This window comes from Perognathus longimembris, chromosome 28 (genome assembly GCF_023159225.1).
Source record: "Perognathus longimembris pacificus isolate PPM17 chromosome 28, ASM2315922v1, whole genome shotgun sequence".
NCBI lineage: Eukaryota > Metazoa > Chordata > Mammalia > Rodentia > Heteromyidae > Perognathus > Perognathus longimembris.
Window position 1 is genome coordinate 105,609,908 of NC_063188.1, and position 18,749 is coordinate 105,628,656.

The following is an 18,749-nucleotide window of genomic DNA, read 5'->3' on the forward strand; positions in this document are numbered from 1 at the left end:
GAATCTCTCCAGCTGAGAGTCTGGGATTCATATTTTACCTCCAGATTATTCTCATGTACTCATAAGTTTGTGTCTAAGTGCAAAATGATCTAGGTGTGGTCTATACTAGTGGACTCTATGTATACAGTCTTCAAGTGGACAACTGTGTTTATATTATGGTTTATCTTCAATTCTTGTGCTTGTTGCTATTCTAAGCAGTGCAGCTTCTTATATGCATTTTCCTAGTTTTAGTAAGGAAGCAAATTTTCAAAGTTCCTACTGGATTCCCTCTATAATGCAAGCCATTGTGGATTAATGATAACACAGTGTCTTTCTCTTCTCTTTTATACTAAGCATCACTGCATATAAATGTTGAGCTACATGCACTAAGGTGTTCATCCTATACAAGAGCTTTTATCATGATTTTTTATACTACTGAACATTTTATAAACAGATATTATATGAACTTATTTTTCTACCCACATTAAAACATCTCCATTTCACAAAATATGGTTATTAGTTCAGAGTCTACAACTAGTATTTCCTAGATATCAGCCCTGACATAATTCACACATGAAAATATACAAAACATTATGGATTCATTTTCTTAAGGTAGACATGATTGGCTCTACATGATTTATCTTTCTATTTAAAAAGTGAGTCCAGTCAGAAGGACCTTTCTTTTCCATACAGTTCTGTGGACATTTGGATAAACAAATCAAAATTCAAAGACTTGATGTAGAATATAATTTGCCTTTTTTTGTATCCCTCAATATCATTTCAATTTTATATTTCTCACAAAATGCATTCAAGAAATGGTTAAAAAGTGACACATAAAAAGAACAGATCAGATCTATAAGTGCTTGGAAGAGTCCTATAGGATTTGGAGATTATCTTTTGAGAAGTTAGCAATTGAGCTAAGACTTAAAAGATGGATAAAAGAGTAGAGAAAGAAAGTCACACATGAAAATATAGTATGGAGTCTCACTTTCCTAAATAACTAACATCTGGGACATTTTTATCAAGGTCTGACAAATTTAGCTTAACTGTCCAATCTAGTTAAGATGCCCCAGATTTTCTTGGGGGTGCTAAACAGTGTGTTATTAGCATTATTCTTTTTAAAAGGCAGCTTTTCACTAGGTGCTCTTAGTGTCATAACTATATTCTCAAGCAGGCACAATTTCTGTGTAATCACTGAGAAAAAAGAAGTCAGGGATACCTGAGTAACTGAAGACATAAAACCAGGCAAAAGCCAGAAGTAAGGTGATTGCTGGTATAGGGATACAATTTATAAGGTATTGTACCGCTCCCATTATGAAAATACTTTGTAGCGGAAAAGAGATAACATGAAAATAGGGTTTGTGAGAAACACACAGCGTATCATAGGTATTCTAATGGACCAAGTTTGGCTGGTTCTGTCAGTGAAGATCTGGATGTGATTATTTCTGAGAAACTGATAAAAATGGATAAGTGTCTGCTTTGCGAAATAGAGAAAAGATGATTAAAGCAAATATATCCAGTTGCAAAAAGCCTGGCTCCTCCTTGAAAGTAACCCTGTTTTCTAACTTGACTGTGACCTTACTCATCTTCATACATGCAAATGTAATCTCAGGTATTTTTTCAATAGATTTTGAATAAATCTTAATTATATTGTCTCTGGGGAAGTGCTGTTCCTGTTTCCTTTTTTGTAGACAATTGACTAAATCATTCTGTATCATTTTTTCAAGGGCATTTCCTGATTAAAAACTAAAGAAATGATTTTATGAACTTTATGCATTGGGAATAGTGTGTGTGTGTGTGTGTGTGTGTGTGTGTGTGTGTGTGTGTGTGTGTGTGCAGTGTGCTGGTCCTGGGTCTTGCACTCCTAAACCCTGGATCTCAAGCTCTTGGTTGGCTTTTTCACTCAAGGTTGGCACCACTTGAGTCAAGCCCACTACTTCTGCCTGTTTTTTCTGGCTAGTTGTAGGTAAGACTCTCAGATTTGTCTGCCCAGGCTGGCATAGCCTCCTATATAGGTAGGATTATAGGTGTGAGCCACTGGTACCCTGCTAAACATTTTCAAATAATATTTTTGTCTTTTTGTCTATTAAAATTAATTTAGCAGTATATGATCTGTTGGCCTGAAGTCCTCGAGTGCAAAACTGAAGGTGTCAAAATTTGGTACTTAAGATAAATGATATTATTAATGCACCAATCCATTAATAACAACATTTTAAATCAAAACTTGATTTGAGCCAGGTGCTGGTAACTCATGTCTGTAATCCTAGCTACTCAGGAGGCTGAGATTTGAGGATCACGGTTTGAAGTTAGCTGGGACAAAAAAGTGCCAGTGAAACTCTTATCTCCAATTAACCATTTGAAAACTGGAAGTAGTGCTGTGGCTCAGGTAGTAGAGTGCTATCCTTCAGCACAAAGAGGAAAAGATGCTTGGACAGCCCCCAGCACCTGAGTTGGAAGCCCACAACCAAGACACACCACTCACACCTACACCCCCCCACACACACACTTGATCTAACCCTGTACTTGTATAACTCATGTCAGTTGTTTTAACCTGGCCTTGACTCTAACTAACCACTACCAAAAAAGAAATAACAAAATATTACAATGAATTAGAAATTGTGAGTATGTATATGTGTCTGTTTTGTATTGGAGCATAAAAAAGTAAGATATGAAATGTAAACTTAAACTCTGAGCAGTGGGGTACATAGTTGTTAAGATCAGGGTCTCCAGGTATGGTCTGCATATGTGGCTTTTGGCATTTTATATAGCCTCTGTTTGGTTTGGCTGGTCATCTGTAAAATAGGATAGAAATGCCTCGCTCAATGTTGGTAGTATAGCCACTTTATTGATCTAGATGAGGACAATATTGACTGTGGGAAATGGTGCTCATGAACATTGCAACTCTATAATGTTGATTATTGCAGAATTTAAAAAAAATGAAAGATAGATATAATATTTAAAAATTACTCAATCTTGATCAGTCAACTGCCCAACAAGACTGCTCAGCTTCTATTTTTTTTTGTTACATATTCACAGAACCTACAATTTTTTTTTAATTTGTTTACTACTGTTACTGCCAAGTGGTGGCCCTAAAGGCTTCATGAATTCTGCATGCCATGCTATTGGATAAGGCTACCGCCTCGAGTGGCCACTAGGGGCAACAGTCTTTCATGGCATCCAGAGACACAAGATTGTGTTCTCAACCTCTTTTATCCAGAGTATACCATTCATTTTATGAAAAAGCTCCCTCTAAGTTCCAGGAAGGGATGTTAAAATTTATTAGAGAAAGCATTCCACCACGTGAATCACTCTCCCAGCATTTTCCTAGATTTTTTTTTTTTGGAGTGATAGTACCAGGGCTTGAACTCAGGGCCTAGGCACTGTCTCTAAGCTTTTTTGCTCAAGGCTAGCACTCTTAGCACTTGAGCCACAGCTCCACTTCAGGTTTCTTGGTGGTTAAATGGAGATAAGTGCTCACTTGAGTCACATACCCACTTTGTCTTTTAATGGAAACATTTAGTCTACTTTTCTTTATAGTATTTACTGTGATATTTGTGCTTCATCTACCACTTTTCTTTTTACTCTCTCTTAAACCTTGTTCTATTTTTCCCCTTGCTTTTAGGTCTACTTGTATTTTTCTTATTCTGTATTTTCCTTTCCTCTGTTCACAATAGTTTTACTTTGACAGTTTTTACTAATCCTTCACGACTCTTATTCTGTCATGACAAGTTTCTATCAGAATTCATTTCCATAGATCCCAGATTCAGTTTAAAAGCACTCTACATCACATTCAAACAACATCTTATCAATTATGCAGAATTGGGAACCCAGCTGAAACTCATTTTTCATTGAAGGTCTAGGAAAGCACACAAGCAGTGAGCCAATATAGTGTCTCTTTATCTCATTATCAGAATCACCTAGAGTGCTTGTTAAACGTTTACATTCTTGTGTTCCAGCCCAAACTTTATGAATCAGTGTCTCCAGGGGAGTTAATTGAGAATTAGTATTACAGTTGATCCCTTGCCTATGGCTGGAGTTACGTTCCAGAGATCCCTGCCGATAGGTGAAAATCTGTACTCCACAGGACTCCCAGATGACTTATTATGATAAGGTAAAGTTGAAGGAAACGTGGGCAGCATTAGAGCCTAAAAGAGGTTGCTGAATGGCTTAAACCACTCAGTGACTAAGGTGGTTGCTCTGTGAGCTGTTCAAACTATGTCCTGTGTATGTACTGAAAAAGCACCCGTAATCTTACAGTATTTCCCAGGTGGTATAAGTGACCCCCAAACTTATGTCATGGTGTGCTGGTTTCCTGTGTATGAAATGAAGAAATAGCACCAATAAGAAGGCAGTAAGAAGAAATCCAGTTAAGGCTCAATATGAAAAGAGAAGTAGCAGAAATATGTGTGCATCTATGCATTTTCCATAGTTTATGGTAAGGCAGAACATTGTTGAGTAAGAGACACACAGCAAGAGGATATATTTCCCCTTTTCCATGGTACTCTAAGAAAATCTTTTGCAAATGTTTTGTGAGACCATATCCATATAAACCCAAGTAAGCTATATCTAACAAAAAACACTCCGTTTTACTGTAGGTGTTTGGAAGCATTAAGATTGACAAAATATTTTTGATTTTGGTCCACAATGCCTTCACCCACAGGTTTAATTTATGCAAGTTTTTGAGCAATAGGTTTTGGTGTGGTCTTCTAGTAATATTATTATATAAGGTAGCACTCATTATATCAAAGGGCATGTTTCTTTCCCAGATTCTGAAATGGAAGACAGGTGGAGATTTCTGATATACTCTATGAGACTGAGTTATAAACCAGAGTATAATGCTTTCCAAACCTGAATTGCCTGGAGAGCTTCAGAAATACTGATGCTTCTACCTTATCCTGAAATTGGGATTTAATTAGTGTAGTTATGTTTCGGGGTTTACAAAATCTCTAGGCAATTGTATTGTGCAGGTAAGTTTGGGAGCCACTTAAATGGAGATCTTGAGCAATATATTTCAAAACACAGCCTCTGGATAGCATAAAACTGATATTTCTGGGTTAAAGTTTAAGTCAAGAAAATGAAATCAGTCTAGTTGACTTGACCAATTTGTAATATACATGTATAAGGCATTAAAACCAGAGCAACTGATGAAAAAAGACAAATCAGTTTTGTGGACACATACTCACAAATGCACAAATTATTAATATTGGTTATGACCAGAACTCGAACAAATAATGTTGAGTGAGACAAGCCTAGAACACAGAAAACAAAGGGGCATGATCTCCCTGATATATGACTGTTAACAAAGGGAGATGGAGAGACAGTAGAGACCAAGTCTGTGAACACTGTATATGTGCTTGATACATAGTATACTGCATATGGGTCTACCTGACCTAGACAAGGGATGGGAAAACAGGTTGTAAGATATCACAAGAAATGTACACACTGCCCTACTATGTAACTGCACCCTCTTTGCACAGCACCTTGTAAAAAAAAAATTTTTGTTCAATTGATAATAAAAGAAATTAAAAAAAAAATTTATAATTTAAACAATTTAGTTTTCAGCAATAAGAAAACAACATTTAAAGGTATTATATGATAAATTGTTCCCTGGAATGAAAATACATTTTTAAGATAAAATAAAAAAAAAATATTGGTTATGACCAGGATTTTAAATTAAAATTTAAATTTCACATTGAGTCTACATGAGCAATTACAGTTGCCTGATAAAGTACAGAGGATAGGAAAATTTGAATTTCAGATAAATAATAATTTTAGTATAAGTACATGACTAATAGTATTTGGGACAAAAATTGTTATTTACTTCAATTTCAAATGCAATTGTATGACTTGTATTTTTGTTTGTTAAGTCATAAAATATTGCCCAACATTTTAAATAACTAAACTGAGGAGTAATTATGTATATTAGGACAAAAATTACCCTCAGGTTCTTGCTCATTGGATGTTCTGTTTTCTGAATGATATTGCCTGGTTAAGTGCTTTAAACTATAGATGGCTTTGTACTGAGAGCCAAATGTACCTTATTCTGCCTCTTCTGTCGTCTTCGAAGGCGCAGGAACTCCTTGTGCTGCCTTGAGACAAAGTTCACTGCTGCATATTCCAGTAAGGCAGCAAACACAAACAGAAGGCACACCGCCATCCAGATATCAATAGCTTTGACATAGGAGACCTGACAAAGAGAGGAAAGATATTAAAACTTTCAAGGAGACCAGATTTCTAATGGTGTGTGTGTGTGTGTGTGTGTGTGTGTGTGTGTGTGTGTGAATATCTTCATTTCCTTTGTATTTCCTAGTACTTCCTTAAGAAAGTGTATAAACTATTGTGAGTAGCACTACAATAAGTCACTTAAATGTCCATCAGCAGAGGAACCCTTAAAAAATTGTGGTCTGTATACACAATGGAATACTATTCAGTCATAGAATGAATGGAATTCTATTCTTTGTATGAACATAGATGGAACTGAAGGACATTATGTTCAATGAAACAAATCAAGCACAGAAAGAAAAAAACTACTACACTATTTCACTTATATACCGAATTAAAAAATTATTTCCTGGAAGTTCAAAGTAGTATACTGGTTTCCAGAGACTGAGCGAGCAGGGGCCATGTGGTGAGGAGGTCAATGGGTACATGTTACAGTTAGAGGAATCAATTCTAGTCTTCTACAGTACAGAAGGGGAACTATAATTAACAATACTGCATTATATATCTCAAAATAGAAGGTAGGATTTTTAACATACTTATCATAGAGAAATGAGGAAAGTGTAATCTAATGGCTAGTTACCCCAAGTTGTTCATTATTCAATACATGAACCACAGCATCACACATACATAAGGCACCAGTTCAATCAGTTCTCAGTAGCACATTGCAGTTAATACATATGTACCAATATTAAAAGCCAATCAAATAGTTGAAAGTATTATAATTAGATAAAGTAAAGCATCTTCTCAATTCCACCTTACATTTAAGAGAGATGGAACAAGGAGTTGGGGATGTGTCCTATACTGCTCTACTTAGGTCCAAATCTCATTTGACTTACAACTATTGTTTAAGATCAAGGGAGAAAATAAATGCATAAAGTTGGAACATGAGATCCCAGTTCCCCAAGGACACTTAAACTGTGAGTGCACTCTTCAGTTCTAATTTTTCTATAAGGTTTCCTATTTTTTTATAGTAGTCACATAAGTACTTGTCAGCCAGCATTTGAAGATTTGAAGATTTAGCCCTCACAACAACTGCATTTTCCCATTTTCAGAGGAAGAAATGAGTAAAGAGGGGTTTCTATCCAAGGATCTAAGACTAAAAAGTGGCTGAACCAAGATGGAATTGAAACTGTCTTGATTAGTGTATTTTCTTTCCAGCATATGTGCACAAATACACTGTTAGAATACCATTTGTGGGGCCAGGTGTGGCAGTATACACTTATAATCCTGGTGGGAGGCTGAAGCAGGAGAATCATATATTTATGGTCAATCTAGACTACATAACAAGGCCCTGTCTCAAAACAACAATAAACACAAACAGACCCCAAGCAAAACCCCATGTAATTTGTATTCTACATTTCCCTTTGACTTTTATAGTATTTCACATGTCATTTTATTTTCTTTTAACTCATAATTTCCAATGCTTGCATAATGGTGTATATTATAATTAATAATTTCATGTTTGGGGACATTCAGGTTATAGTTCATTTTTGTGATTATAAATTTTTCTGTTTTGAGAATTATTCCTCCAAAATATCAACATGCTCTCTGCCTTATTTGTGAGATTAATGTTCAGAGGAATTATTGGAGTCTAGGACAGAAAAATAGATTTTTCTCTTGGAAAGTTAGCAGTGTGACAGAGTTTATAAAAGCAGAGCTTGGAGCAAGATCCCTGAAGAACTGCTGCTTTGGCTGAGTGCCAGGGGCTCAAACCTGTAATCCTTAGCTAATCAGGAAGCAGAGATCTAAAGACTGAGCCTGCCTATAGAGGAATGTCCAGGAAAGTCTTATCTCCAGTTAAACAGTGAAAAGACAGAAGTGGAGCTATGGCCCAAGTGGTAGAGTGCTAGCAAAAAAGCCAAGCAAATATGAAAGTCCCTAAATTCAAGACCCAATAGTGGCAGAGACAGAGAGAGAGAAAGAGAGAGAGAGAGAGAGAGAGAGAGAGAGAGAGAGAGAGAGAGAGAATGAGAAATGCTGCTTTCCTATTTCTTATCTCTAAGTTCTCTTGATTATTTAAGTTCTCTGTTTCCATTCCTCAGGAATAATCATAGTATCTTCCTTATGGAGTTGCTATGTGGATGAAATCAATTAATGTATGTAAAGAGCTTAGAATAGTGTCAAATACAGTATAAGTATTATATGTAAATGTTTGTAATTATTTGGCCACATAAAGGTATAATTTTGTCAGTGGACGATCTCAGAAGAAATAAGAATTAACCAAGAAACTAAATATCTACAATTTTAATGTGTTACAATTAATATTTTTAAGATTACCACTTGTCTTCTACTCTAAGACACTATGAACTACTTGCTAGGCTCAGGTACATTGTGATAAATTGGTCCACCAGTTTATTCCACCAGTTCATTGCCTGCAATTCCCAATTCCTTTGAAAATATATTTTTTGTTGGCCCTGGGGCTTGAACTCAGGGCCTGGGTGCTGTCCCTGAGCTCTTCAGCTCAAGGCTAGTGCTCTAACAATTTGAGCCACAGTGCCACTTCTGGTTTTCTAGTGGTTAATTGGAGATAAGAGTTTCACGGGGACTTTTCTGCCAGGGCTGGCTTCCAATGGCGATCCTCAGATCTCAGTCTCCTGAGTAGCTAGGTAGCATGAGCCAATGCTGAATGGATAAATATTTCCCTTTCTACCTGGGGTTCTCATTCCTGTTTTTCTCTGATGATAATCTCCTGACTATCTTTCAGGTCCTGGCAGAAATGCCAGCTGTCTTATGTATCTTCTCCAGTCTTCCCCCTTAGTTCCATGTGGGTTGGAGTCTTTTTTCCTAATAGTTCTCTCAGTCTCCCTTGAAACTCAGTTCCTTCTTAGACCACTTATTTCTCTGATCCAATCTACAAACACTAAGCTTGTGAATTTTTTACTTTCTGTTATTTTTTTTGAGTATTGGTCCTGTTACTTGGTGTTATTTGGTATGTGGGATGAATAGATACATGATTCAATGTATGATTAAAGAAAATAAAAGGAAAGAAATATTTAACTCTTTTTGCATCTTTGTGCTCTCATTTAAACAATTCTAAACTATATACTATTACCTACAGTTAGATAGATAGATAGATAGATAGATAGATAGATAGATAGATAGATAGATAGATAGATAGATAGATAGATTCCTTTAAGAGTGGACTAGTTGGGTGCCAGTGGCTCACGCCTGGAATCCTAGCTTCTCAGCAGACTGAGATCTGTGGATCATGGTTCAAAGCCAGTCAGGACAGGAAATTCCATGAGACTCTAATCGCCAAGTAACTACCAGAAAACTGGAAGTGGTGCTGTGGCTCAACGTGGTTGAGAACTAGTCTTGAGCTGAAGAGCTCAGGGACAGTGCCCAGGACCAGAGTTCGAGCCCCACAACTGACAAATATAAGTGGACTAATAATGAGTCTTTAATTCTCTCAGAACACCTAGCATTCCTAAAAAATTCTTTAATAAACAATATTTTTCTTATACTTTTTGTTTTGAAGAAATCCTGTCTCCTGCAATAATAGAATAGTACCAATCACAGTATCCTCAGTTATATATTATTCAGATAGATTGTGAATGTTTTAAGACCCAATAATGAGAAGAGTTTGTCAGTGCCTGAGACATTTCCACATAGAGAGCTGAATCCAATAGAGCCAACCATCATTCCTCTACTTCCTGGGCGTCACAGAATTCAGTAATTTGTAATCTTTTCCTTCATCTCATTTTGTCCATTAGCAAGCGAAGCACATATTTGGCTTCTTTTATGGCTGTTCATGAATGAGTCCTTTCAGTCTTTTAATCATTTGGGTTAGTCTTTGAGTTTCTTCCAGATCATGAACATCCTTCAAGCATTGAAATGTGGGCATTGAATGCATTATTCACGTGGGCTTAGATGGTGTCTTGAGATGTCTATTACAGACGATGGAATGTCCCTTGGTGTTGGTCTCTCAGGATTGAAATTACTTTTTGTTACTTTGATCCAAGTCTAATGCCAGATTCTCTCCCTTTGCCTGCTAATCCTCAGATTTTTTTTTAGCTGACACATTTTTCTGTCACATTCTTTTTTATGATTCTTGCACTTCCATGATCCTTTCTGGACTACTTTACTATCAACTCACTAGATAGTTATCCATGGTTATTAAGCTCCCAAAATGCTGTCATTATTCACTGAGTGACATGGGTGCTGGTGGCTCATGCCTACAATCCTAGCTACTCAGGAGGCTGAGATCTGAGGAATGTGGTTCAAAGTCAGCCAAGACAGTAAAGTCTGTGAAATTCTTATCTCCAATTAAGCACCAGAAGTAGAGCTATGGTTCAAGTGGTAGAGCACTAGTCTTGAGCACAAAAGCTCAGGGACAGTGCGTGCACACACACACACACACACACACACACACACACACACACACGCACGCACAATTATGCATACATATACATATATTTGACTTGTAAGATAGGGTCTCACTCTGTAGTCCAGACTAATCTGCAACTAGTAATCCTCCTGCCTCAGAAGGATCTCAAGAGCTGGGATTTGGGATTACAAGCATGTAACCCCAAGCCAGCTTTCTTTTCAGGCACATTTAATTCAGAAAAATTTAAAAATAACATTAATGGCTTACAAATATTGATGTAGAAAGCATTGATCCAGATGCTGTGGGAGGTAGGATAGACCATACAAAGATGACTAAGATGCATATTTATTTTTCTCAGAATTTTTTAGATTATACAACAGGAGACCTTGTTCACACTCTGTACCAAAAAATGTCATTCATATAGATCAAGGAGCAGTAAATTGTGGCCCAAGGATCCAATCTAGCCCAACAAATGTCTTATAAAGTTTATTGGTACACAGCCTTACTTGCTTATTTACATATTGTTTCAACTACTTCTATACTAAAATGTTAACATTAAGTAGATGTAAAAAAAACAAAATGGCCCTCAGACCCTTAAATACTGTATTATCCTTTGCATAAAATGTTTGCTAGTCTCTTCACTATACCTGTAGTATTGTCTGGTTTGTCCTGGAATTATAATGTCTAGTGACACTGTTTTGATGCATAAGAAACCTATGGTCTACTGAGAAAGACAGTCATACAAATGCATGATGGGTCTACATGACAAAATAATGGAAGGACCATAAGGCTGGTGAGATTTGAGATGGCTGATACCAACAAATAAATCAAAGGAAGCTTCATCCCTCAAGGGTGTGGATTTGTTCTGGGGCTAGAGGAAAGTCAGAACATTGATTATTACAGACAGCTATAAAGGCAAAGGCTTGAAGAAGGGAAGTGTATGGTGGTCTTGGACACTGAATGGACAACCTAGTGACATAGATATGTCGGATACCCATGCTGATGGGTAGACCTATAGACAAGTTAGCAAAGAAGGCATTGAAAGTCAGGGATGAGGTATTCGACTCCTAAAGATAAGCTATGATGAATTTAAATGGGGTATAGATGAGTAAGTCATTTTGTAATTATTATGTTTTTCTTTGTCTCCAAAAGCAAAAAATCTTAGCATAGGTAGATGGGCATTTTCTTCCTTATAGGCATTCACCCCTCCTTCTCTTGAAACTTAGAATTTCTGCAGAAAGCATTGGATATATGTGAGATAAACATCCAATGGTATCTTTTGCATCATTACCACTGAGGACAAGTCTGGACATTTAATAAGTGCCACACAAATTGTTGCTGTTTGATAAAATTTCCAAGCAGTATATAACACTCAATTTTTTCTCATAATCATTACTTACTTACTTTATTGATTTATTTTTGCCAGTCCTGGGCCTTGGACACAGGGCCTGAGCACTGTCCCTGGCTTCTTTTTGCTCAAGGCTAGCACTCTACCACTTGAGCCACAGTGCTACTTCTGGCCGTTTTCTGTATATGTGGTGCTGGGGAATTGAACCCAGGGCTTCATGTATAAGAGGCAAGCACTCTTGCCACTAGGCCATATCCCCAGCCCTCATAATCATTACTTTATACAAAGGATCAGCTACAAGATAAAAGGTATTAATTAGAAGAAAAATTTAGCTCAAATATTTTAGACCTGAGAGTTAATGATATACAGATTATTATTTTTTCAATTAGGGAGAAAAGACTTATTATTTTCACAATTTTATGACTTTACATATCATGTAGTTTAGAAACTTTTCTGATGGAACAGTAGAGCCAATCAAGTGTTTTAGGTTTTCTTGACACTAGACAAATCTGTTGTTTGAACAGATCACTTAGAAGGTGGAATTCAATTATTTGCTCAGTTGTTTTGGTAACGTGCACATTCCTTGGAGCTATGTTTCATTCAAGTTTTTTTTCCAGTACCATACTATCATTTTAAAATACTTTAGCAAGTTTTCTTGAGTCATTTTTTCCTTTTAATATATTCTCAGTTACGTTTTGAAATAGAAAACCAAGTCATGAATTTATTTACTTTAGCCCTACAATTTGTCACTGTTTAGAAACTAGTCTGTTTTCTAAGACATGAAACTAATGCTTTATGAGTTGAGTCATTTCTATCTTAGTATCTTAGTATTTATCCTCAGGACAAAGGAATGAGTCATTGTTTTATAAAGATTACCTGAATATTTTTGAATTTTAGACATGCTCTCCAATTCTTAGGCAAGCACTTCCATGTAACAAAGTGTCAAAGTATATCCACATTCCCAGCTTGTAGACTGGACCCCTCCCCCCCAGTGACATTCCTCAAGGGGTAATATTTACAAAAATGTACAGAGACTTCTTTGTAGAGGAGAAAATTCACAAATGGCTGATGACCCAAGTACTATTCTAATAGAAAAGTGACAATATAGAATTCATAGGACAATGTCAATTTTACCTGCTGTTGTTCAGGTGCTATGATTTCTCATCCTCTCCTGCTTGAGTCTGTGTTTAATTATTCTCAATGCCTGAAAACCATTGCTAAAGTTCAATAGAATCTATTTTTCTCTGTATGGTACAATTTCATTTTATCAAAAATTTAACTTAATTAATGTCATTGAAATGAATGATACCTGTTGGCCATAGTAGTCTGAGATTTGCCACCTTCAAATGTAACAATCTTTTGGTCTCTCTAATCAACTTGCTTTTCTATGCACTACGAAATATGCCACTACTATCTCTATTCCCAAGTTTTGAGGGAAAAAATAAGCTTATTAAAATGCATTCAAATCTTATACGCCTAGTAATCGACAACGATCATAATGGGAATTCTGGCTTTGCTTTCTTATTTTGTCTCATATCTATACACATTCACTATACTATCAGAATAATATATACACAGCTAAATTAATCTTGGGACCAGAAATTCATGGTGTTATGCAATTTAATCTTTATAGTTGAACTGGCAATCGCTATTTTTTATTGCCTAATTAAAGAGCTTCCACCTGCTGTTTAATGCTGGGAAAATCACATTTCCTTGGCAGAAGAGATGACAGCAACTCTGTGGCCTGTGCCAGTGTCACCACCTCCACCCTATTTTCTCTCCACATTTGGCATTTTTGTTGGATTGTGCTTAAATATATCCAGCTCTTAAGCTGAGTCCTGGTGGTTCACACCTGTAATAATATAGGTACATATTTCCATATACAATTCTTGGGAAGGTGTTGTTTGTAGAAATAACCATTGGGTGGCAGTGCCTCCAAGCATAGTATCTTCAAAAACCAACCAGTTACAGGTGGTTCTGAACAACCCTAAGGGACTAATTAGTTTATTGGACATGGGATAATGCACAGGCCCAGTTAGTTGTTTATTATTTCTAAAGATGAACAAGCTTATCTCCATTATGATGGTCAGGAGACCATTAAAACAGTGAAAACACTCAATATTCTTTTGAGAGTTTTGGAAAGAGAAGTCCGAGAAAAAAAATTGAACTGTCAATCCTAGAATACCTAGGGGAATAATAGGAGACATTCATTGATAAAGGTACCATAGAGACACACTTCAAATATGCTCTCCCAAGTCTCAGCCTCCTGCAAATATAGACATCTGGAACCTCTGAGGTGAGGAAGGGCTCCATGTGGAGGAAGAGGAAGAAGTAGGACTAGGGGATATCGTTCCTGAGCTTCAGTCTGCCACCTCTCATTATGGTTTCAATTGATAGGAATAGATACTATTGCCACAGTCTCCTTTCTATGACTATACCTTCAGTGACTAAACTAGTGATATATATATTTCTTTTCTAATGAGGGGAGTAGTGAAAAGGGAGTGTGTCATGGGGGAGAGGCGTGGAGAGGGAGTCAGCAGCAAATTATCTACTGTTAGAAAAGAGCTGGTTACATTTCTTCCCCATTGGGAAGACGACTGTGAGCTTTGGGGGATGATGAGATGATGTTTCACTTAATAAACGTTTGAAATGTTTACTTAATAAATGAGAGATGTTTTACTTAGTAAATGTTTGTGTAGTCACAACATGGGGGAGTTACAGAGACAGAGACATATAGAGATGAGAGAGACAGTGAGGGAGAAGGAGAAGAGAAGAGAAGGAATAGAAGAAAATAAAAAGAAAAGGCAAAAAGAGAGGAGATAAATATCTTAGGAGCCTTACCAAATATCTTTGGATCTTAGCTGAATTACCAATGAACTTGGAAAATTTACTTATCCTTTTGGAACCTCAATTTCTTCACATCAAGATAAAGGCCCAAGGATTCTAATCTTATGGGGTCATTGAAGGATTGAATAAGACAGTTTATGTAAATCCTCACACTCATTTGGCAGATTGTAGAGGCCCAGTCACATTGGTTTGCAAGAAATGAGCTCCTGAAGACATTGCATAATTCAAAACTTGCATAATTCAAGACAATTTCCCCCCCAGAGGAATAAATGTAAAGTAGAATCTGTTGCATTTCTTGTTTGGTGCATGCATTAAGACTTTGTTAGTATTTTCATATTGCCCTATTTTAAATTCACATAACTTGGTTCACATAAAATGGAATCTTATTGTAGTGGACACACTTGTATGTCATAAAGACTGATCTTTTGTTACAAAATACCTAGCATTATCATCAACAAAAAAAAATCTAAAAACACACACCTCCATGAGTTATCTCCATTACAAGGATGGAATCACTGAGTTTACCTATTAACTTTATCAAAATCACAGCAAATGCTTGAAATATGATTCCCATTTCATCTGGCTGGTTTCCAAACTTTGTGCTTTTCTGTTTTACTGACCCCTGGGGAACTTCCATATATGGGAATGAGTTAGGAAAATTACTCAAGGCAGTGGTTTCACCAGATGACAGCAGCTGATGGGAAAGAGAGGTGAGAAAGTTTAGGTCGATGGACAGGCAAGTAAAATACAGCCATGCAGGTACTAGGACTATATATGTTCAAAGATGGATGCTAACCATAGTGTTCTTCCTTTGCTTTCTCAACCAGCAATTTGTACTTCATTTCCTTTATGTTATTTCCATTCGTGTGTGTGTGTGTGTGTGTGTGTGTGTGTGTGTGTGTGTGTATGTGTGTGAATCCTGAGACTTGAAATCAGGGCCTGTGTGCTTTCCCTGAGCTTTTTCACTCAAGATGAGTACTCTACCATTTGAGCCATGGCTCCACTTCTGCCTTTTTGATAGTTCATTGGAGATATGAATCTCATGCACTTTGCTGCCCAGGCCTGCTTTGAACCACAATCTTTAGATCTCAGCCTCCTAAGATGCTAGGAATACAGGCATGAGCCATCAGCACCCAGCACATATTTCCATTTCTTGATTTACTTCTCAACCCCATCTAACTCTAGATTTACATTTCCCACTTGTGAGAAATGAAGAAGTGAAAGACAATTTAATAGCAACCATCCAATCCTGTTCTTAAGTCTACATATTGATTAAGATGTGTTGTAATCATAAAATGACATGTTGAAACTTGTTTGTACAATTCCTTAAAGATAATTTTTAAATAACATGTTTTTAAAGAATCCACTATTAGAAGGGCTTTGGAATGGTTGAGTGGGTTTATGATCATAATAAAGGTTTTCTACGACTTTCCATTGTGTGGCTTCCAGAGAGGGGACTTGAGAATATGGGATTGCTGTGGAGTCTCCATCTTCTACATGGAGCTGGAGGATCTATGATTCGTGGGTCAGCTCTACCTCCTAGAGTGGGATAAAGATGGAAAATCAGGAAGACAACGCTTGTGAATCCTCTCTGTACCACCATTTCTGAAACTTGGAACCTTATCAGAGTGGGAGGGCCTAAATGTCTGCAAGCTCTTCATCATCCCATTGCAGTGTTACTGATAGTGTGCTACCAATGTCAGCTGACTTCTGAGAAGACTGGTGGGTAAGATATATAGGGAATATGATTTTTTTTTTCTGGACTACAAAGTAAGTCTTAAAAGCCCAGTTCAACTTTCAATGACAGAGAATCTATTTCTTTAAGAACACCTAGAATCTTGTGATAACTCTGAGGAGAAATTAGCATCCCTTCAATAATGAGATTCCCTATGAAGCTCATGAATGAACACCAGGATGCTACAAGCTGGAAATGAAGACAGTAATTCATTTTGTGGAGGACTGAAGAGTGTGCTTATATCCGTTGAGTGGAGGAGCCAGTGGTAGCCAAAAAGCTTTCCTGACTAGCCTCTTGTCTGTGGCCTGGTTTAGCATCTGCACTATACTTTAATGGGAACTCACAGAAGAGGATGCAGGTCAGTTAGGTTAACTCCAGGGGATCCAACTGGGCAGAAACCTTCTCTTCTTGGCATGGGACTCTGGGCACTCAAGCCCAGGGTGTTCTACCTTAAAGCTCTTGAAGCTAATCAGCTGCCTACTCTTTCATACCATCTAAAGTGAAATTGAAATCGAAAATGTCTAGGGCCCCACCATGCTCCAGATTCCCTATGGGGAAAAGAAAACAAGAAAAGGAACTACAGGTCAATCAGAGCCTTGGAATTAATGTGGCACAAAAGCCTCTTGCTGGGCTGGTTTTCTCACTTTTTGTCAGTGTAAATTACCAGAGACCGTATCTCCACTGTGTCCATTTCCCATAGCTGACCTGCATTTTGATGTTAGTCAGGTGTATGCCTTTTTCCTTACCACAAAACAGGAAGAAATCAACTACTAATAATAACATACTTATTTGCAATGGATAATAGTCTGCAGGAGTCTGATAGTAATTAAAAACATATCCTACAGAGTCTTGAGTAAATGTTATGAATAAATGTATGTTTTGAAGGAATGAAAAAGGGACATGGCATTAAGGGCACTATTATTTTTTCAATATGGAAGTATAGAGCATGCTTAAACGATAAATGGTAAGGTGTGAAAAGATTTTGATTGAACCCACTGAGCACATCACCTTCTAATAGATCAGTTGCATACATCTACTTCAGAAAGTTTTGCTCAATTTCAGTCTGTTGGTAGAAATCAATCCTATGGAATTACATAAATTAAGAAGAGGCAGTAGAGAGAACAATTAGAATGTGCCAGGGATGTGGGTATTACTTTGCAAACTAGGCCATGCCATTTCATCTTTCTGGGCCTAGTTTCTTCCTTTGGCATATAAAAACATTGGAATAATTTCTGTTTTTATATGCCATGCTGGTACTTAAATCCAGAGCCTCTCTCACTTGTGTTTTTGCTCAAATGTTGGTCTTCTACTACTTGAGCTCCACCTCCACTTCCAGGTTTTTGTCCATTAATTAGAGATAACAGTCTCATGGACTTTTCTGCTTCGGCTGGCTTTAAACTGTGATCCTCTGATAGCAGCCTCCTGAGTAGTGAGGATTCTACTAGTACCTGGTAAAGCATTTCTAAAGACTGAGCTTTAAAAAAATTCTATGACTCACAGAAAGAAAAAGTGATGGGAAAAGAAACAAAATCAATAGCCTTATTTCAAGGCATTGAGATACTAGCTGTTAGGCCATCTACTTTGCCTTCTTAGCACTTGCAATGTCAGATGATAATATGTATTCATTGGGTATCTCTATGTTCCAGACAGAACTTGCCCAAGATGGTGATCACTTGCTTAGAAACAAATAGTACTGATGAAAAAGAAATTACATATATAATACCAAGTGTGTAGCAAGTATACTGAGTTTACTGTAAAAATCAACCGGCAATTATGTAAACTATCAGCAAGTCACTTTCAGCGCTTGAATATCTCCATTGTTTTCTACATGAGAGTTCTCTGGAACCTCAGTAACCTACCCAACGTGTGTAAGAAACTTAGACCACTCCCAGAGCAAGCCCTAAACCATGGAGGAAATCCAGTTGCTGGATAAGAACCCTAGATTTCCTGTTACTTAGTAGGGGAACTCAGAAGTTCTACAAAATATTTTGGGTTTTTAGGCCAGTACTGGGGCTTGGACTCAGAATATGCACATTGTTCCTTAACTTTTTTACTCAAGGCTGGTGCTTTACCACCTGACCCACACCTCCACTTGTGGCTTTTTGGTGGTTAACTGAAGATAACAGTCTCATGGACTTTTCTGTCAAGATTGGCTTTGAAGACTCAGATCTTAGCCTCATGAGTAGCTAGAATTACAGGCATGAGCCACTGGCATCTGAGTCTACACAATTTTAAGAGTATTCCTAGTAGGAATTAAACTTGGTTGCTCTCATAATAACCAACTTGATATT

At 37.1% G+C, this 18,749-nt stretch overlaps 1 protein-coding gene across 2 annotated transcripts in view; it reads right to left on the reverse strand.

The window, feature by feature from the left end:
* The window catches only part of Glra2 (glycine receptor alpha 2), a 116,808-nt gene that overhangs the window by 17,023 nt on the left and 81,036 nt on the right, over positions 1-18,749 (reverse strand). For both annotated transcript variants that reach the window (XM_048336124.1, XM_048336125.1), the window contains exon 8: positions 6,017-6,166. In XM_048336124.1, the coding sequence (XP_048192081.1) occupies positions 6,017-6,166 (150 nt within the window). The remainder of the gene's footprint in view (positions 1-6,016; positions 6,167-18,749) is intronic.